Here is a 22,584-nt window from a genome sequence, read left to right as displayed (position 1 = left end):
GACAGTATCACACAGGATAGGATTAAATACACAGCTCAGCAGTCAGTAGCACACAGGAGAGGATTAGATACACTGCTCAGCAGTTGGTATCACACAGGATAGGATTAGATACACGGCTCAGCAGTCAGTATCACACAGGAGAGGATTAGATACACGGCTCAGCAGTCAGTATCACACAGGATAGGATTAGATACACAGCACAGCAGTCAGTATCACACAGGAGAGGATTAAATACACGGCTCAGCAGTCAGTATCACACAGAAGAGGATTAGATACACGGCTCAGCAGACGGTATCACACAGGAGAGGATTAGATACACGTCTCAGCAGTCAGTATCACACAGAAGAGGATTAGAAACACGGCTCAGCAGACGGTATCACACAGGAGAGGATTAGATACACGTCTCAGCAGTCAGTATCACACAGGAGAGGATTAGATACACGGCTCAGCAGACGGTATCACACAGGAGAGGATTAGATACACGGCTCAGCAGTCAGTATCACACAGAAGAGGATTAGATACACGGCTCAGCAGTTGGTATCACACAGGAGAGAATTTGATACACGGCTCAGCAGTCAGTATCACACAGAAGAGGATTAGATACACGGCTCAGCAGAGGGTATCACACAGGAGAGGATTAGATACACGGCTCAGCAGACGGTATCACACAGGAGAGGATTAGATACACGGCTCAGCAGACGGTATCACACAGGAGAGGATTAGATACACAGCTCAGCAGTCAGTATCACACAGGAGAGGATTAGATACACGGCTCATCAGTCAGTGTCACACAGGATATGATTAGCTATACGGCTCAGCAGTCAGTATCACACAGGATAGGATTAGATACACAGCTCAGCAGACTGTATCACGCAGGATAGGATTAGATACGCGGCTCAGCAGTCAGTATCACACAGGAGAGGATTAGATACACAGCTCAGCAGACGATATCACACAGGATATGATTAGATACACGGCTCAGCAGTCAGTATCACACAGGACAGGATTAAATACACAGCTCAGCAGTCAGTATCACAGAGGATAGGATTAGATACACGGCTCAGCAGTCAGTATCACACAGGATAGGATTAGATACACAGCTCAGCAGACGATATCACGCAGGATAGGATTAGATACACGGCTCAGCAGAAAGTATCACACAGGAGAGGATTAGATACACGGCTCAGCAGAAAGTATCACACAGAATAGGATACTTGGGTAATTGTTTAGTTAATTTGTGTTGCAGATCTGTAGTGTTGAATATATGATGTGAAATGTTTTTAAGTGCAATATAATCATTATAATTTGTTATAACTAACCACAGTTGGTTACTATGTCCAGGCAACGCCGGGCTCTTCAGCTAGTTCTAAATAAAAGACAAAGAGATTTGTTATTAATAAAGAACTATACAAATACCTCATTGTTATTATTTGCCAAACCTGCATACAGATATTAATAATCCCCAGACGTCCCATCATTTCGGGGATCGGGTCAATCACTTGGAATTTATCCCACTACACCGATTTATTTCTTCCGTCCTTTCTTTCACAATCACCATCGCTTTCACAGGATTCTTCCCATCTTATAGATGAATTCGGTCACATCTGAACCATCTCACTGTGTAATTTTCACTTTAGATGTAATTTCTTTAGACTCTAATATTCAGCCTAATTTGGGTGGAGAAGACATAGAAATATATTTGTACAATAACAGAACTTTCCCGGGATCAGATTGGGGTTGTGATCCAGGGTATTAGATATATTTACAACCACAATTATTTTTCCTTTGGGGATGTGACCTACCGGCAGACGAGGGGTTGTGCGATGGGGTCTCGTTTCACGCCCGGTTATGTAAACTTGTTACTGGGTCATTTCTAATCCCTCTTCATCGCTTCCTTCATTCTACTGATGGGTCACATCTCTTTCTATAAACCTTTTATTGATGATTTATTTCTCATTTGCTCAGTTACTGTTCATGAAGCTGAATGTTGTGTTCCGTGATTGACATTGACCCCGGGAGGTCTGGTGTTTAATCCGACCTATTCTCTCTCATTTCTAGATCTTACAATCACACAAGATCCTACAGACAAGATTGCATCATACATATTACTTAGAAATGTGGATATTATCAGCTTTGCACAATTTGGTCGTGGTTGTCCCATAGGTCAGTATCGGGGGATCATAAAGATCAGAATTTTAGATGTGGACTTTAATACATGGCATGTCACCTGCAGAGAGAGGTTTCTGGCTGCCCTGAAGATATCCTTACTGTCGACTAGAGGAAGATCAGACGGACGTTTCAGAAGGAATGTAGTAAAAAGAAAAGGACAGGAGATTAGATGAGAAAAATGCTAAAACTACTGAGAATATGGCTGAATTTCTATTTTATCTCATCACCTCATGTAGTGAAGTCCGAGCCTCCGTTATGATGATATTATGCCGGCATTGGTTCATTTTCCATATAAAACGTATTTTTTTCTCATTTTTTGCCTCACCAATGTGTTAATAAGTCAGCTATCACAGGTGGAGCAGCCGTCTACACGAGGACGACCACCTCACTACTACTCCCATCAGATTGTGCCTGCCCTGCACACCTCCACCAGGGGGCAGAGTCCCTCATTCTTCCCTGTTTCTTAGCACCAGGACTTCACAGTGTGGATACGGGCAGATTACTCTGCATAGAAAAGAAGCACAGAGGGGAAGAAATCTCCATAAATCTCATCCACTTTGCTATAACTGTAAGGCTTTGTTCACATTATGTTTTCTTAATTTTTTATGCAAATTTTAGCTTTTACTGTCCCATCAAAGTCTATGAGATGTGAGAATTCTCCTGCACACGGCTCGGTCTGTGTCCTCAGTGTTTTGTGGAATACCTCGGATTTTGCAGGATGCAGCCGGTCACGTCTCAGCATTTTCCAGTGTTTTTCACCAATAGAAAGCAATGGGTGGTGCAAAAACGCTGAAAAGACGCAGGGATCAGGTTTTGGTGGTAAAATCTGATGAGGTTTGAGGCTATGTGCCCACGTCAGCGTTTATTAACTGATACAAGACCGGACTTCTTCCCAGAAAAGGCGCGGGGTTTTTTCTGCGCGTTTTTGATGTGTTTTTTTTCTGCGTGACTTCTGGACTCCTAGGAACCAGCTAAAAACAAGGACAGAAGCGGAAAATAATGAACATGCTGCGGTTTTAGCTGCTAAGCGTTTCCTTTGCGGAAAAAAAACATCAATTGGCACAAAAGGCCAAAAAGCATTTAAATTAATGGGATGCTTCTTTTAAGCGTTTCTGCAGCGTCTGATCCAGCACAAACGCTTCAAAAACGCTTACAAAAAAACGCAACGTGAGCACAAAGCCGAAATAAAAAATGTATGCACTAAACTTTATCAGCATGCACAAGAGACAAATGTACAAAAACACAGGAAAAAAAGCAACAAAAACTAAGCAAGACCTGATTTTTAAGCAATTTTATTACTGCCAGGAGAGCAGATTATGCCTGTGGAAAAAAACCCACTGTGTGAACATAGTCCAAGACGCTGCATTTATTATTCACCAAAAATACAATAGAAACTCCTCAAGGGCCACAGACGAAGAGCTGATTGGTGGAGGTGAGTCCTGTACGTAGAATTTGTACCTTTTATATATTTATGGTCTATACTTTCCATATGTCACAGACCCTGAGAATGAAGGGGCCACAGAGCTGATTTAGTGCTGCGTCCCCTCCTTGTTTACCCTGCACAGCGGCGCTCCGGACCCCCGATGTGCCCCCCATCCACTGCGGCCCTACTGCAGCTCCTGCACCGGGGGAGTCCAGAGCTCCGATGTGCAGGAGGCTGAACTAATGCTGCAGCCCCTTTATTCTCAGGATCGGTGGGGGTCCCGGGAGTCAGAGTGCTGACATATCCCAGCTATATACCAGCACTGTATCAGATAGGATTAACCCTTTACTGAATAACAACTACCAGTCTCAGGACAATTCACCCATTAATATTTAATCTCAGCCTCAGCTTCTTATTGTAACAGAGGCCCCATTATACACATAAATGATAACATGTAGGGGTTCAGTGAAGGAGGTGGTGAAGGTGTGTAAGTGTCTGATGGGGTCACACAGCTCATAGAAGGACAGACACCCGGCCTCATAGTCTAAGAAGACTCCAACTGTCGGACATGTTGGCTTTACACTGAGGGTTAATACATCTGAGTTGTGCCATACTTTATATTCTCCTTCATACATACCCAGACACCAAGATTTATCATTATATCCTATAACAGACTGTATTCCTTTCCTCTCTATACTGGGATAGGACAATCCGATGGCACAGTCTCCTATCTTGTCCCATTCTACCTCCCAGTATTGTCGCCCTGAGGAGAAGCCACATCTGCTTAACACCTGGAAGAAATTCACAAATGTTCCTGGGAATTTTGGTTTCTCCTGTAGTCCTGATTCTGTTGCCGTTTTCAGATCTTCTGATATCTTCACCCTTCTATGAGCAGTGTCCACATCCAGCAATATGTCTGGGACATGGACCCCGAGCTCTGATGTTACATTGGTGACAATATCCCTCATAGATCGGTGTAAGGTCAGTGAGATCAGAACCTCATCCAGATCCTCCTCAGATCTGACCTCTCCACCATCTACTCCTGTGTCCTCATCACCTCCATGACTACATACTGTAATGTCACTTTCTTTTAACAGTCTTATTGGGTCGGTGACACGACACATCTCCTCCACGTGACGCATCTTCCTGGACAGCTCTTCCTCCTGTATTTCCAGCTTCTTGATCAGATCAGATATCTGGGACACAATCTTCTCCTCCTGCCTGGTGACCTCACTCAGAGCTTTCTTTTCTGTCATTTTCAGTTGCTTCCTAATGGCCTTGAATATCTTCCTGACATTCTTCCTCTCATCGGAGGCTTTCTCCTGGATCTTCCACTTATGATATTGCAGATTCTGGACTCTTGTCTGAATTTCTGCTTTTTTTGGATTTAGTTCACTGTGATATTCCATCAGTTCCTTTTTCTTCTTCTCAGAAGCCTCATCTAGAAGTTCCACCTGGTGTCCTCGGTGTTTGCCAATTAGACAGCAAGACACACACAGACAAGCCGCGTCCTGCGGGCAGTAATACTCCAGAACCTTCTTGTGGTGGGAACATTTTTTGTTGGCAAAAAAGGTGGTGGGTTCAGTTAATATATGATCCGCTGTCTTATTGTGGGCTGTCAGGTGGTCATCACATAGGGAGGTTTCACACTGCAGACTGGATTTCACAGCCGGTACAGGAGACTTTGTACAATAAATACAGAAGATCCTGGTCTCCATATCAGGCTGAGTAGATGAGAAACGCTCCACTATGTTCTCCAACTTCAGGTTCTTTCCCAGGGCAGGACGCTCCGGATATTCCGCTCTGCAGTCAGGACAGGAATACCCTCCAGCTGCCTCCTGTGCATCCAGCACACTCACAATACACGAGCGGCAGAAGTTGTGTCCACATCTCAGGGATACGGGATCTGTGTAGAGGCTCAGGCAGATGGAGCAGTTCAGCTCATCCCTCAGCTCTGCAGAGGCCATTGTTGTGGGAAAGAGCAAGAACCTAAAGCTAAAAAGTTTCCTTATATAAGGGTGGAGGGTTTCGGAAAATAATTAACCTCCACATCCCTATGGTTGTGCTTACTTCTGATTAACACTTATGGAGACAGCAGTTAACGATCAGTCATGAGGATCTGGTGTAGGAATAGGAGTTGGAGTGACTCCACCTGTTCGTATTATAAAGAGGATCCTCCACCAGGATCAGATAGATGTAAGCAGAGAACTCACGAGACTTTATTTCATAGAAACAGGAGACCCTCACAAATGTTGAGATGGGTGAAGTGAAATTCATCTCCACCTCTTCCGCCCCATGTAGAAATCTAAAGTCCAGCAGATGGTCGCTGTATTTGGTTGATGATGGACTCAGATATCAGTGATATTTATCGTGAAAACATGGACTGCTGTTCACAGTATTCTGGATCCGATTTTCATCAGTGTTCAGTCAGTGTCAGTTTTTACCATTTGGCTTCACGAGTGATTTTCATGTAGCGGGTGGAGCAGTCGTCTAGACAAGGACAACCACCTCACTACTACTCCCATCAGATTGTGCCTGACCTGCACACCTCCACAGGGGGGAAGATTCCCTCATTCTTCACTGCTTCTTATCACCAGGACTTCACCATGGAGCCTCCGGCTTTCTCTTCTATTGCACAGTATTTTGGATCTGACTTTCATCAGTGTTCGATCAGTGTCAGTTTCTCCATCAGGCTCCATAAGTGATGTCCTATGTGACATGAATAATTACATTGCACGGCTCCTTCTGTCTATTGCAGGGTTAATCGCTCCGATGTCGTCCGTGTTTGGTCCAAGATTTTCATTGACACTTGTGTGGGTGATAGTGATCTGTGACTCGGAGCAAAATCATACAGGTCCACAAACGATAATAGGTACAGGGACTATTCAAGAAAACCACGGATAAAACACTGACGTGGAAAACTGACGTGTAAATGAGGTCTTAGAGATGGAAGACGTGTTATTTCCCAAAAACAAGATGAATATATCGATTCCCCTCCTTATTACTCCTGACATTGTGCACCGGCGCTCCTCGCTTCTCCTCGGACGCGATGGTGTAATCTCCCACCTGGAGAAAACCCCTTTGTGACAACAGGAGAACGTCCACCTACAAGTGTGAGCCAGTCACACAAGGATCATTACGGCATCTGTATACTTTACTCCCGTCTGTGTATAGACTCCATCTACATAAGAAGATGAAGAGGCTGTCCGGGCTTTTAGTCGCTCAATGTACACTGCGCGCTGTCAGGATTACCCGGTGCCGGGAGAAGGTGGTCATGTGACTCCAAGTATGTGATTTGCATACATATGCGGTCACCTGCGAGGTCTCGCTCAATAAACGTGACCTGAGTTACTCTGCGCACGTCTAGTCGGAAAGTGTCCGGAAATAGGTAAATGGCGTAGAGCGGTCACATGAATGTCTGCTCCCGGCACTGGGAAATCCTGACAGCGCGCAGTGCAGGGTTCACAAGTCTGCGGTCTAAGGCCACATTCACACGGTCAGTATTTTACATCAGTGTTTGTAGCCAAATCCAGAAGTGTGATAAATCCAGAAGTGGGGACGTGATTCTATTAGGCCGGGGTCACACTGGCAAGGAATACGGCCGAGTGAGAGGCGCTAAAAGCACGCATTACACACGGACCAATGATTCTCTATGGGGTCCCTCGCACCAACTGTATATTTCTCATCCGTATTCTACGCTCCGTGCCAATTGCAGCATGCTCGGACTGTCAGCGTATTACGGCCATAATACGCCAATGCAAGTCTATGGGTGCGCAAAAAATACGGATTACACACAGAACACACATGTGACCAGCGAGAAATACGCACCCGGTGTCTTTTAGCAAAGCCGGCAATTCAGTGCGCTATACAGTAAACTGACACTGACAGGTTTAATAAAGAAACGAAAGAATAGATATAGACACATAGAATACATATATATATATATATATATATATACACACGCATTCTATGTGTCTATATCTATTCTTTCATTTCTTTATTAAAACTGTCATAGGGCTCCATTATATGTCCATTTTGCAAGCCTGCGAGAAAATCTCTCCATACGGATTACATACGGATGCTGATATGCGCAAAATACGCGACCACACCTTGATTACGGATGACATACGGAGCACTGTTTAGGGGTCTGTCATCCGTATTACGCATGTAAAATACTGACCGTATTTTGCGCAGGTTAGTGTGACTCCGGCCTTAGACTTTTCCTGATTGTTCCCCTCCTGTTTTGGCTACAAACACTGATGTAAAATACTGACCAAATACTGACATTTGTGTTTTTCTTACATGCGTTTTTATCACGTTTTTGATGCTACAGTTTTTGTTTCTTTTTGCTCTGTCATGCTTTAACCCCTTAGAACCAGTTTTGACCTTCATGACCGGGCCAATTTTTACAATTCTGACCACTGTCCCTTTATGAGGACGTAACTCTGGAACGCTTCAATAGATCCCGGTGATTCTGAGACTGTTTTCTCGTGACATATTGGACTTCATGACAGTGGTAACATTTCTTCCATATGACTTGCATTTATTTGTGGAAAAAAACTAACCATCGCCCCAACGCTAAACCTAACCCCAACTGCAAAGAACGGAAAACAATATATATAAATATATATTTTATAATTTGTATGTAACTAAGGGGGAGATAAAGGGGGGTTTGATTTACTATTTTTTATTTTGATCACTATGATGGAGTCTATCACACTGATCAAAAGGAACCAACAGAAGTTTCCTATTCTTGCCAGGTACCGGCCGGCAGATCTGGGCGGGCGCTCTGTGCATGTGCCCGACTGTTTATCCCAGAAAGGAGACACCGGGCCGGGGGACGGATCAGGAGGACCTGGGGACGGCAGTGATCATGGTGAGTCATCATTTCTCTCTCCTCTGACAGGTGTATTCGCCGTTAGTCACTGAAAATCCGGCCCTGATCATGTTCTCCGGGGTCTCTGTTATCCCGGAGGCTGGGGGTGCTCCAGCTTTATTCCCGATCTCTGTTTTATAATGGCAATAAGGGAATAAGTACCGCTAGCGGCCGTCTTTTTAAAGAGTATTGGCGGTTGCTAAGGGGTTAAATAAAACTGCTTTTGATTTTATACTTCCTGGTATTTGACAAAACTTTATTGATACACTTAGGCGCGGAATACTTGGACTTTTGTTGAGTTTCCTCCCCAGAATCGCTCTGAGAACGTGTATTTTTTACCTGCGGATTTTCTGCATCTAATGTAAGTCTATGGGGAAAATCCGCACAGAAAGCTCAGCGTACCCGCGAGAGAGACTGACATGTGCGGACTTCACACTCGCCCCACAGACAGTTTACTCTGAGTGAAGAAAAGCTCAGCAAGCAGCAGATTTCTATAAATCCCATCCCAGAGCTGGAAGACCATGCAAAAATAAGCGGCGGAAAAAACGCACCAAAATCTCATCGTGTGAATGTGGCCCAATCCTGGACAACCCCTTTACGTTCTCTATCAGTGGAGTTAGTTTGTTACTTCACTATAAAACCCAAAAGAAATGAGCTGCAGTATAAGTTGGTATAGAGGCAACATGTAGGTGCGTGTTCACACTGACCATTATACGTAGCGCTCAGCCGTACACTTCAGATCACTTTTTTCAGTTTTGTTTTAGGTTCTTGTACAGATAAAGGTGCGGCCTCCTTTCTTTGAGCTGGACATTACGTTTCTGCAGCGTCCCATCACTGTGGGGTCCATATTCAGGCCCCAGTCCTGCTTAGTCCTTATTCACACTGAGGTCATTTCTGACACATGTAAGGTGTTAATACTAGAAGTTAGGACCGTCCCGACTGGTTGCACCTTGTCGCTGGTGTCATCAATAACACTGATTACCGAGCCCCCGTGTTATTTATTTGCATTATTGCTTTTTACTTACTTATAGCAGCGGATATGTTCATGTTGTTTCCATCTTAGGTTTTATCTGTTACTTCGCAATAATCGGCTGCTGCCCCTTTATAACTTGCTATGGTGATAGAAATACCGGAATCAAAACATTTATTACCTTCATTTACAACCAATTTATGTTCACCCTAAGGCCTCGTTCACACGGTCAGTATTTTACATCAGTATTTGTGGCCAAAACCAGGAGTGGGTGATAAATCCAGAAGTGGTGACGAGTTTCTATTAGACTTTTCTATTCCTGATTGTGGCTACAAATACTGATGTAAAATACTGACCAAATACTGAACATGGCCCAATAATGAGACAAAGGTGCAAAACTGCTACGGGAACGTTCAATGCTGAATAGAAGAGACAAAAATGAGAAATACCGGCCCCGGGTGTTTGTAATGCGCAACAACATAGCTCCCAACCGTACCGGATTCAGCGGGACTGTCACGATTTGGCCGCTTAGTCCCACCATGTCTGGGCTTTTGTCCCCGCTTCTATTACTCACCCTCTTCCCATTGTTGAAATTGCTATGTAGCTCCTCCTCATCGGGATGGGGGGTATAATCTCACTGCACTGATGTAAATTATATTATAACATTAAGGCCGGGGTCACACTTGCGAGAAACTCGAACGAGTCTCAATACCTGGCACTCGGGACCGGGAGAGTACGGCTACATGTATTTCTATGCAGCTGAGTGCTCCGGTCCGAGTGCCGGTGGCAGTGGTGGTTATTGAGACGCCAGAGTCGTGCGAGTTTCTCGCAAGCGTGACCCCGGCCTAACACTTGTTCTCCTTTCCTGGGATCGGGTCTCCCCGGGACTCCAACTCAAATCTCCATGTTCTCAGGCAGCAGCTCTAGCTAGGAGCCAAAACCAATGATGATACATTGAGGATAATATATTGCAGGCAGTGACCCTAGAAGCAGATTATACATGTACATTGTATACAGCACTGTATTTGTACTTTTATACAGAGAGGACGAAAAAGTCAAATTTTTTTTGTTTAATAAAACTGCTAAAAATAATAAAAAGCAGTTATAAAAAATAATTCTTTTTTTGTGAGTCTTCCAAGGTCTCAAATACACAACCTTCAACATTACCGGCAACAGCTAAAGCTACTGCACCACAGGCTCCAGTGATGTCCCTGGGATAATTTCTTTTATACGTGATCTGTATTGCAGGCTCAGACTCTACAGGCTGATTACATAGAGATACATCTGGACATAGCAGTGTCTCTATGTCTCTGTATTCTAGAAGAATAAAAGAAATTTGCTTTCTTCCTATAAAATTACTAAAAAAAAAAGAAAAACAATTACAATAATGTCAGTTTTAATTAGCATTTTTTTAAAATAATAAACATCACGAATCAGCCAATAACATGGATATATATGGTGTCCCTGTAATTGTAACGACTAGTGGGTCGCCCTCCCAGGGCTGTGGGGTACTCGGTACCGGGCCGGTGTCTGTGGGATGTGTCACAGCAGCGCTGACCTGGTCCGTGGCCCTGGATGCCCAAGTAATGGGGGAATTTGTATTGTAGTTAGTTTGAATGAATAGTTCGTGACACCACCTGTGGTGTTCGGCAAGTGAGGGGTTAAGCCGACGCTGCTTGCAGATCCTCTGGGGCTGGTGGTGTGTGGCAGCCAAGATGGTGAAGCTCCCCACAGGTGGAGCTGTAGCCCCAGGGCAGTGTAGGTGTAATGGATGAGGAGAGGCACAGGCAGTGTAGGAGCTGGTACCCAGATGTAGTGGTGCTGAGGGTGTAGGCGCAATAATGAATGGAGGACACCGGGGCTTGTAGTTCCAATGCTTTACTCACAGTCTGTAGCGCACACAGGTGCCTGCCTCCGGGCCATGTCCTCCGGGTCAGAGACTCAGTCAACCTCCAGGCAAGATGGTAGGCTCCCCTCCAACACTCCGCCAACATGTACCTTTCTGAACTTCTTCTCTATAGCACCTTAAAGTGCGAAGATCTCCTAGTACTGAGTTACACTGGAGTTCCTCTCGTCAGATGTTCCCAAGAACTCTACTCGTATGGCAGACAGCTGTAGCCTGCTTCGGGGACTCCCTTCTTCCTGAGTCCCGGCTCTCTATCTAAATGCTGTTGTGCCCCAAGTCTTAGATGGGAGTAGTGCATTTACAGCCAACTACTCCACCGGTGTCTGCTGCAGAACCATAAGTGTCCATACAACCTCGGGGACCGGGCCCCGGCCTTGCGCTTAGAACCTATAGGCAGGGTGCTTCCTTCCAACCCACGTCCTCTCTGTTCTACTCTCCTTTGTTCCGTACTATTCTCTCTTTCTTATGGATACTTAGGTTACAGATCAGTGTCCTTCTTCCTTCCTTTCCTGTGCCAGCTGGCTCAGGTCACTGAGGCAGCTGCAGCACTCCTTCCTCCATCCCTTCTTCCAGGGATCCCCACTCCTCTCCGAGTGTCTTCCTTCTCCCTGACCTCCTGTCAGACTGACCTCTAAAGGCCCCTTTACATTTAGCGATGCACCAGCGATCCGACCCGGTCAAGATCGCTGGTGCATCGCTAAATGATCGCTAGTGAGCTGTCACACAGGCAGATCTCACAGCGATGCAGCAGCGACGCAGCGCACGATACTCACCTTTCACACACAGCGATCCTGACGTCCTCTCGCCCGCCTCCACGCGTCGCTCGTCGGCGCCAGCAGGAAGCCCAGCAGGAAGCGCCCGACGAGAAATGGAGCCGGACATTCTCGCACGATCAGCGATGGACAGCGGGGGAGTCGGTCGGAGGTAAGTATCACACATAGCGATATCGCTAGCAATATCGCTATAACGTCACAAAATCGGTGAAGTTATAGCGATATCGCTATGTGTAAAACCCCCTTAATTCTAAACCTTCCCGGTCTTTTATATATTCTAAGTCCACCCACCTCCCAGCACGTCCAGTGTTCCAAGCAGGGAACAACCAAAGGTGCTCTGCTACTCTCTAAGCACTGAGCCGCAATGTGGTTGTGCAGAACTACCCTGGTGTGTGGGGTGCAAGTGTTGGAGTGTGGAAAGGAGTTCCCACCTTACCTGGATGGTGGGGCACCACACCTTAGGAGAAGGTGCAGTACCTCGGTGGCGACTGAGCCTCAGGGGCGCCACACAAGCACAACACAGCGATCAGATTATTCACAGAAATCGGTAAATGGTGTAAAACATATGCTGCGATTGATATTTTTTCTCTATAAGAACCATTAAAAATGTAATAAAAGTGTAATGCTGAGGCCGTGTTCACACCGTAGCGTAAATGCCGCGTTTTTTCTGCAGGTGTCTGCACCACACAGCGCAATAACAATCTCCTCTGGTTACTGCGTGTTTGCCGAGTTTCTTTTATGCGTTTTCTCCCATATTTGATGCGTTTTTGGGTTTTTTTTGCACGGAAATTCTGCAGTTCCAGCAAAGTGAGTGTGATTTCATGAGAGCGGCGCCCCCTGTGGTCTAAAGACGCGGCTGCACTGTGCGGTTTTGGTGCTTTTTTTTTTTTCTCTCGTCTTCAATGTGGAGACTAAAAAAATGCAGGTAAAAAACGGCCGAATCAAAGCTTTTCTACACTATAAAAAGCTCATTAAAGTGGAGTTTTTCCTTTTACTTGTTTCGCCTTTTCTGAGAAAAATCCCCAGAATAATTTGGTCTAAAAAGGGTTTTTATTCATGGAAAAAATAAGGAAAAGGAATAACAAAGCATTAGAAAGCTGTATGGTTCTGGTTGATGGTTTTCTCACTCCGGGGTCACACAGAAGAGATCGGGGACGTCTGTCCGGCATCGCTCTAGATATCTCTCATTTAGATTTTCAGGCCATGATGAAAGGGGCTGTGGGGTCCTGAGGGCCACGTCTCGTCGGAGCGCGGCCTGTGGGAACATCGCCCAGCCCTTGGGTCTTTTATATTTATGTGATAACTGGTTATTGGTGTCGATGTTATGGGTTTTTATGGTTATTTATTAAATATAATCCAAGTGACTGATTTTTACCCCAATCAGGTCTTTTCTTTATCTAGTATGTAGGATTTGTGTTACCGTGACTGGAGAAAAATCTGCAACAAAAACGGGCGGAAATTGCTGTTTTTTGTTATTTTGGCCTCTACAGGGTTAATATAAGGTGATGACACAGTCCCATGTACCCCAGAAAGACACCAATGGAAACCACAGCTTGTCCCAGCAGACACAGCCGTCACACAGCTCCGCTGACAGGAAGTTGTGGCCACGCCGTGTATTGGTCACCTGTACATTAACACTAAGGGTGTGCGGCCCTAACTCTCCTCACATAGGTCATCGATGTCAGACGTCTGTGTCACCCTGGTGCGCTCATCTCCCTGTGGAGATCCAGCATGGCTGCCCGCGCTCCGTACAGCCGGGGTCTCCAGCGCCTTCACATAAAGCGATTAGTGACACAGAATTCTGGAAACCCTGTAATATGGCGGCCGGCCTCCGTCCTACACAAACTGTCTCCTCAGAGATCATTTCTGTCACTGACCATAAAGCCTCCGTTACACCGAGCACAGCTACAAAATGGCCGACCAGGATTCTGCTCCTGAAATGGCGTCTCAGCTGTTGTGTGAGGGGTCACAACCGCCTCTTCCTGCACATAACACACAGCCGGCCGCGCCATTTATCAGCTCTGAACACACAATTACACCATCGATATGAGGAAATGTCTGTGAATCTGTCAGATACATGGAAGAAAACCTCATCGCAAGAGATGGAAATGAGCCGCCATCCTCCTCCTGACACCAGGTGTGATGTCACCTACCACGGTTCTCTTCAGGGCTCTCCGAGACTACCCTGTGCTGGTTGCTATGGGTTACCATTCACCCTGTTACCTTAGAGAAGTCACCTGGTTACCTTGGTTACCGTATTACCATGTAAATGTAACACTAAAGGGCGACTGTCAGCACCGAACGACTGTTCACACCAAGCCCAGGCTCCATCATGGCGGCCAGCCAGCTCCGTGCAGCTTCCCATCTATCTCCGTCCTTCTCAGCACTATGAAGTCAGAACTGTCAATCAAAGTAGAAGGGGCGGAGATAGCGGGAAAACAAGCAGGTGGGAGGGTGCACTATAAATGATTGGCCGCCATGATGCCCCGAGCGCCCGGACTTGGTGTGAACAGTTGTTCTGCGCTGATAGAGGCCATTTAACCCCTTCATGACTGATTAAAGAATTAAACAGTGTAAGGAGAGAAAAAAAAAAAATCAAATTCCCAGAATTACACATTGTTTGGTTTCCGCAATAATGTGCAACAGACGATCAAAACATCGAATCTGCCCCAAAATGGCATCAATTCAAAAGTCACCTCAAGGCGGAAAACAATAAGCCCTCACCCAACCCAAGAGCCGGAAATTCCTGAGCACGTGACGCGCGTCGTGTTCACACAGCAGAAATACGTCCATTCTACGCAGCATTTTCTCAGCACTTTTTAAGGCAATTTTCAGAAGTGAACCGGCTCCAAACCCGACTGAAAAAGAAGTGGTGTGAACATCCCCCAACAGAGAACCACCAGAACACAGAACCAGTGTGAAGCTCAGAGCCCGCGGCGCCATGATGATCTGTCTGCAGTCTGGATATAGCACACATTGCATCTATGGGGGATCTCTGCACATAGGACCCCACCAGAGCCTGTGCGGCCTCCGTGTATCCGGCTCTGCTGTGTGTACGGCGCCTTAGTGACTACAGAGATACAGGGGGATAGAGAAGCGGCTGAGCGCACACAGGACCCCCGATCTCAGGATCACTGGGGTCCCTGCCCTCGTCCCCTGATTACTGATCACACCTCCTCCTATATATGAGATGTTTCTGGTGGGATTAAAGGAAATCTTTATTTAATTTCATATAATTCTGAGAAGATCTAATAAAAAATACACAACGGAGACCACAACTCCCATCATCCTCCACAGTCCGGGCGATCAGATCACACAGATCAGACGTCACCGGGGTCCTGTAACACTGCTGGAGACATCGGGAGATTACAGGACATTTCACATGGTGGTATATAGCTAGAGTATACCATCAGTGTCTGACTGGTGCGGACCCCACAGACCCCGAGAATGGAGGAGCCACAGTGCTGATTTAGTGTGGAGCTCCGGACCCCCGATGTGCCCCCCATCCACTGCGGCCGTACTGCAGCTCCTGCATCGGGGGAGTCCAGAGCTCCGATGTGCAGGAGGCTGAATTAATGCTGCAGCCCCTTTAGTCGAAGGCTGTGTGCACACCATGCAGATTTGAAGCGGTTCCGCAGCGGATTTTACCGCTTAGAAACGTTGCATATCTGCATTGTGATGTACAGTAGCCTTAAAATCAATGGAAAAAAAAAAAAAAAACATTGTGCAGACGCTGCGGATTTTTCCGTGGTACAAAATCCACAGCATGTTACGGCACAAAAACCACAAGAAAACGGCATGAAAAATGGAAGAAATCCGTAGGAAAAATGCGGGTCATTTGACCTGCGGATTTCTTCCATTCTGCACGGAAAAATCCGCAGGGCCAAAAAGTCCGTCTGCACTCAGCCTTAGGATCGGTTGGGGTCCCAGGAGTAAGAGAGTGCTGACATATCCCAGCTATATACCAGGATTAACCCTTTACTGAACAATTATCAGTGTCACAACAATTCAGTGATTCAGTTTTACATTCTGCTCAATCATTGATTCTTCCTCTTCTACAGGGAAGAGGAAAAAACAATAGGAACAATCCCCCCATGACTCCGCCATATACATTGTATTATTAGAGGGTCCCGCTGATAACTCACTATATACAGATGTGTCCATGTGACAAGGAATAATGTCATTATAATGTGACGAGGACGACATCGGCCTCAGCTTCTTATTGTAACAGAGGCTCCATCACTCACATAGATGATAACATGTAGGGGTTCAGTGAAGGAGGCGGTGAAGGTGTGTAAGTGTCTGATGGGGTCACACAGCTCATAGAAGGACAGACGCCCGGCCTCATAGTCTAAGAAGACCCCAAGTGTTGGACATGTTGGCTTTACACTGATGGTTAATACAACTGAGTTGTGCCATACATTATATTCTTCATTATTCACATCCAAACACCAGGATTTATCATTAGAATCAATAGCAGACTTATCGCCATCCTTTTCTATACTGGGATAGGACAATCCGATGGCACAGTCTCCCATCTGGTCCCACTCTACCTCCCAGTAATGTCGTCCTGAGGAGAGGCCACATCTGCTTAACACCTGGGAGTAATCCACAAATCTCTCTGGTGATTCTGGCATTTCCTGTTTTTCTTCTGATATTGTTGCTGTTTTCAGATCTTCTGATACCTTCATACATTCGTAAGCAGTGTCCACATCCAGCAATATGTCTGGGACATGGACCCCGAGCTCTGATGTTACAGTGGTGACAATATCACTCATAGATCGGTGTAAGGTCAGTGAGATCAGAACCTCATCCAGATCCTCCTCAGAACTGACCTCTCCACCATCTCCTCCTATGTCCTCATCACCTCCATGACTACATACTGTAATGTCACTTTCTTGTAAGAGTCTTATTGGGTCGGTGACACCACACATCTCCTCCACGTGACGCATCTTCCTGGACAGCTCGTCCTCCTGTATTTCCAGTTTCTTGATCAGATCAGATATCTGGGACATAATCTTCTCCTCCTGCCTGGAGACCTCGCTCAGCGCTTTCTTTTCTGCCATTTCCAGTTGCTCCTTAATGTCCATAAATATCTTACTGATGTTCTTCCTCTTATCGGAGGCTTTCTCCTGGATATTTTCTTTATGATCTTGCAGATTCTGGACTCTTGTCTGAATTTCTACTTTTTGTGGGTTTAGTTCATCCAGATATCTCCTCAGTTCCTTTTTCTTCTTCTCAGAAGCCTCATCTAGAAGTTCCACCTGGTGTCCTCGGTGTTCACCAACCTGCGCGTCCTGCGGGCAGTAATATTCCAGAACCTTCTTGTGATGGGAACATTTTTTGCTGCCAAAAGATCATGTAGGATCTATTAATATATGATCCATTGTCTTGTTGTGAGCTGTCAGGTGGTCGTCACATAGAGAGGTCTCACACTGTAGACATGTCCTTACAGCCAGTACAGGAGACTTTGTACAGTAAGCACAGAAGATCCTGGTCTCCTCCATATCAGGCTGAGTAGATGAGAAACGCTCCACTATGTTCTCCAGCTTTCGGTTCTTCTCCGGGGCCGGACGCTCCGGATATTCTGCTCTGCAGTCAGGACAGGAATACCCTCCAGCCGCCTCCTGGGCATCCAGCACACTCACAATACACGAGCGGCAGAAGTTGTGTCCACATCTCAGGGATACGGGATCTGTATAGAGGCTCAGGCAGATGGAGCAGTTCAGCTCATTCCTCAGCTCCGCAGACACCATTGTAGTGGGAAGAGCAGGAACTGAAAGTGAAAGAGTTTCCTCTCAGTAGGAAGGCGGAGAGTCTGTGCAGGATCATTAACCCCTACAGCTCCTTGGTTGTGATCACTGCTGAATGCTGATCCATATTTAGGAAGAAAGCACTTAGGGTAGGGGCACACGGTCAGTAAACGCTGCGGGTTAGACACTGCGTACATCCACATCGTCCAGATGTTACAGCATAGTGGATGGGATTTCAAGAAATCCTATACCCGCTAAGCGTGCACCGATACCTGTGGCTACCTGCGGAGACGGACATGCGGTGTGTCTTTCCAGACCACAGTAAGTCTATTTTGCAGAGACGCGAGCTTCCGCAAGATAAATTTCACCTGTACAATGTATTGGATGCGGTGATTCCTCACATTCAGTGATCACAAATGACACCGTAAGAAACGACCTGGAAACCATCTGCAGAGACTTTGAAGACTTAGGCAAGAAAGTGAAAGAACTGGGAGCGCAGGTGGTCTTCTCTTCCATCCTCCCAGTGGATGGCCATGGAACAAGGAGGTGGAATAAGATTCTGCAGGTGAACAACTGGCTACGTCGATGGTGCCGTCAGCAACGATTTGGATTTCTGGATCACGGAGTGAACTACTTATACGATGGACTACTTGCTAGAGATGGGGTGCACCTTACGAAGACTGGAAAGCATGTATTTGGAAGTCGCCTTGCTACACTTGTAAGGAGAGCTTTAAACTAGAACAACATGGGAAGGGAAGCAAAAGACCAGAAAAAGCCATACACCTGACAAATGCTACTGAGAACTCTGCTATTAGAAGTGGAAAGGAAGAACAAAGACGAAAGAATCTAATAAAAAAAAATATTGGAGAAAGAGAAACCAATCACAAACTAAAATGTTTCTATACTAATGCACAAAGCATGGGCAACAAACAAGGAGAATTGGAACTACTAACACAGGAAAAGAAATATGATGTCATTGGAATCACTGAAACTTGGTGGGACAATACACATGATTGGAATACAAGACTAGAAGGATACAACTTATTTGCAAGAAACAGACTTGATAAACGAGGAGGGGGTGTCGCATTGTATGTTAGAAATGCGTATATCTGCACAGAGATTGAAGCTTCAGAGACTGGGAGTTCTGTGGAAACTGTTTGGGTAAGAATACAAGGACAGAACAATGGAAAGGACACCATTGTAGGCATTTACTACAGGCCGCCTGTGCAAGCTGAAGATATGGATGAACTCTTTATGCATCAAATGGCCAAGTTCTCCAAAAAATATGACATAGTTGTCATGGGAGATTTCAACTATCCAGACATTTGTTGGGAATCTCTCTCAGGCAAAACTAACAGGTCAAGGAAATTCTTATCCTCTCTTGCTGACAACTTTATCTTCCAAAAGGTAAAGGAGAAAACAAGGGGAACTGCTACCTTGGATCTAATCCTTATAAACAGGGAGGAAATGGTTGAGGAGGTAAAAGTGGCTGGGACCCTAGGAGGTAGCGACCATGCTATTTTAGAATTTTGGATAACTAGAGGCGGAAGACCTGTGAAGACTCAGACGTCAAGGTTAGATTTCAGAAAGGCAGATTTTAAGGGATTCAGAAAGAGAATTGGAGGGATCCAATGGCTGGATATCCTTAAAGACAAAAATGTCCAGGAAGGATGGGAAATCTTGAAAAATGAAATTCTCAAAGCACAGTTGTTAACAATTCCGAAGAGGGAAGAATAGGAAGCATTTAAGGAAACCAGGATGGATGAACACAGAACTTAAGCACATGCTAAAAAGGAAGCAAAAAATGTTTATAAAATGGAAAGAAGGAGGCATATCTAAAGAAGAATATAATGCTGTCTGCAGAACCTGCAAGGCACAAATCAGATTATCTAAAGCTGAAAATGAATTGAGGCTTGCAAGAGATGTCAAAAGCAATAATAAAGGATTTTGGGGATATGTCAAAAGTAAAAGAAAAGTCAAAGATGCTATAGGATTTTTACAGGATGAAAATGATGAAATGGTAAGACAGGATGTTGAGAAGGCTGAACTTTTAAATTCCTATTTTGCATCTGTTTTCTCTCAGAAAGGAAATGTAACATCAACTGTTATTCACTATCCTATTAAGGGAATAGAAGAATCCAGGATATCTATAAACAGAATGATAGTGAGGAAACACTTAGCTAACCTAAATGTATTCAAGTCTCCAGGTCCAGATGAATTACACCCCAGAGTACTGAAGGAGATAGCAGAAGAAATTTTTGAACCCCTCCCCATAATCTTTGAAAATTCTTGGAGAACAGGAGAAGTGCCAGAAGACTGGAGAAGAGCAAATGTTGTTCCTATCTTCAAAAAGGGGAAGAAGGTGGACCCAGGCAACTATAGGCCGGTGAGTCTGACTTCTATACCAGGAAAGATCTTTGAACAAATTATTAAACAACATGTATGTCAATACCTGAATAAGAATGAAGTGATTAAACAGAGTCAGCATGGGTTTGTAACTAATAAGTCATGTCAGACTAATTTAATTTCCTTCTATGATGGTATTACTGATTGGGTGGATCAAGGAAATGCTGTAGATATAGTATATCTTGACTTCAGCAAAGCATTTGACAAAGTCTCTCATACAATCCTTATTGAAAAAATGACTAAGTATGGAATGGACAAGGCAACTGTTAGGTGGATTCATAACTGGCTTAGTGATCGGACCCAAAGAGTGGTCGTAAATGGCTGCACATCCAGTTGGAAGAATGTCTCAAGTGGGGTACCACAGGGCTCTGTCCTGGGCCCTGTATTGTTCAACATCTTTATCAACGATTTAGATGAAGGAATTGAGTGTAAACTGATTAAATTTGCTGATGACACAAAGCTAGGAGGGATAGCTAATACTAGAGAAGAGAGAGAGAGGATTCAAAAAGATTTAAATAAACTGGAGAAGTGGGCAGCAACTAACAGAATGGTTTTTAACAGGGAGAAATGCAAAGTACTACATCTGGGCAATAAAAATGAAAAAAGCATATATAGAATGGGAGGAATAGGGCTAAGTGACAGCACATGTGAAAAAGACTTGGGTATACTAATAGATCACAGACTGAATATGAGTCAACAGTGTGATGCAGCAGCAAAAAAGGCAAATGCAATTCTAGGATGTATTAACAGAAGCATACAGTCTAGATCACGTGAAGTAATTATTTCCCTCTACTCCTCTTTGGTCAGACCTCATCTGGAATATTGTGTCCAATTTTGGGCACCACATTTGAAAAAAGACATCAACAAACTGGAGCAAGTTCAGAAAAGAGCGACCAGAATGGTGACCGGTCTGCAAACCCTGTCTTATGAGGAAAGGTTGCAGGATTTGGGAATGTTTAGTTTGCAAAAGAGAAGACTGAGAGGAGACTTAATAGCTGTCTACAAATATCTAAAGGGCTGTCACATTGTAGAAGGATCAACTTTATTCTCATTTGCACAAGGAAAGACTAGAAGCAATGGGATGAAGCTGAATGGGAGGAGACACAGATTAGATATTAGAAAAAACTTTTTGACAGTTAGAGTGATCAATGAGTGGAACAGGCTGCCACGAGAAGTGGTGAGTTCTCCTTCAATGGAAGTCTTCAAACAGAGGCTGGACAGACATCTAACTGGGATGATTTAGCGAATCCTGCTTTGAGCAGGGGGTTGGACCAGATGGCCCAGGAGGTCCCTTCCAATTCTACGATTCTATGATTCTATGATCACATGGGGATTCACCTGCGTTCTATAGCCGGCAGCGGACATGAGCTGCGTCCAAAGCGCTGCCGATTACTGATCATCTGCACATCCCCTTACTGATCAGCCATGAGGATCTGGTGTGGGATTAGGAGTTGTAGTGACTCCACCTGATCATATTAGACCTCAGTCACACATTAGTATTTTTAATCAGAATTTTATCAGTATTTCTGTTCCAAAACAAGTAGCAACTCCAAAGCACAGAACAGGTGTAAATCTTTCAATTACAGTTTTTCCCTGTATGTTTCATGTTTTTTTAAGGCTAGTCAAAAAAAAAAATGCACCAAAATTGCACAGACCCACAGCAGGCAGGAGTTTGGGCAGTTATCCCCTTCACGCCTTTTGATGTCATGGCAGTTGTGCGGAGACACAGGAGATGTGCCCCCCGTGGTTGCCACCAGGAGCTCAACTTAAAGGGGTTGTCCACTACAAGGACAACACTTTACTGAAGAAAATATTTGGCCCCGATAAAATAAAAAAGCCTATACTCACCTACCATGCCGATGCATTTCCAGTGGTGTCGGCACTCATGGTCCTGGGACTATCGAGTGGTCTTGTGACAAGTTAGCTTGGTGCCCAATCAGCGCAGGCATCACTGTCTCTGCCTTCGGGCAAATTGAGCATGATGAAGTCCGGGCTGTAGCTGATCTCTGACTTCTTCATGTTCAATTCGACAGGAGGCGAGGACAGTAACGCCAGCGTGGATTGGGTGCCTGGGTCACGTGTCACAACAACAGCATGAGAGTTTCGGGGAGAACGAGTGCTGACAACATGGGAACAGCGCCGGCACGAGAGGGGAGTGTAGGCTTTATTTTATCGGGGCCAAGCGTGGGGGATGAAAAGTGTTGTCCAAGTAAAGGACAACTTCTTTAAGTTAAAGCGGAACCTGGCTGTCATTGCCAGGAGCATTGCCCGCACTTAGATGGCTGGGAAAGGAAGGTGACTCCCTCTT

At 45.2% G+C, this 22,584-nt stretch overlaps 1 protein-coding gene and 1 pseudogene across 1 annotated transcript; both read right to left on the bottom strand.

The window, feature by feature from the left end:
* Positions 1-3,445: 3,445 nt before the first annotated feature.
* On the bottom strand, positions 3,446-6,709 carry LOC141050690 (E3 ubiquitin-protein ligase TRIM39-like). Its single transcript, XM_073547285.1, has one exon. The coding sequence runs from the start codon at positions 5,557-5,559 to the stop codon at positions 3,997-3,999; it is 1,563 nt and encodes a 520-aa protein (XP_073403386.1). The 5' UTR covers positions 5,560-6,709; the 3' UTR covers positions 3,446-3,996.
* A 9,501-nt stretch (positions 6,710-16,210) lies between these two features.
* Positions 16,211-17,873, bottom strand: LOC141050621 (E3 ubiquitin/ISG15 ligase TRIM25-like; annotated as a pseudogene).
* Between the last annotated feature and the right edge of the window lie 4,711 nt (positions 17,874-22,584).

This window comes from Dendrobates tinctorius, unplaced genomic scaffold (genome assembly GCF_039654945.1).
Source record: "Dendrobates tinctorius isolate UK_male_01 unplaced genomic scaffold, ASM3965494v1 ptg000152l, whole genome shotgun sequence".
NCBI lineage: Eukaryota > Metazoa > Chordata > Amphibia > Anura > Dendrobatidae > Dendrobates > Dendrobates tinctorius.
This window is presented reverse-complemented; position numbering and strand designations above follow the sequence as displayed.

Bases quoted from the DNA above. Each gene is read 5' to 3' on its own strand.
- LOC141050690 (XM_073547285.1), bottom strand. From the start codon at position 5,559: ATGGCCTCTGCAGAGCTGAGGGATGAGCTGAACTGCTCCATCTGCCTG.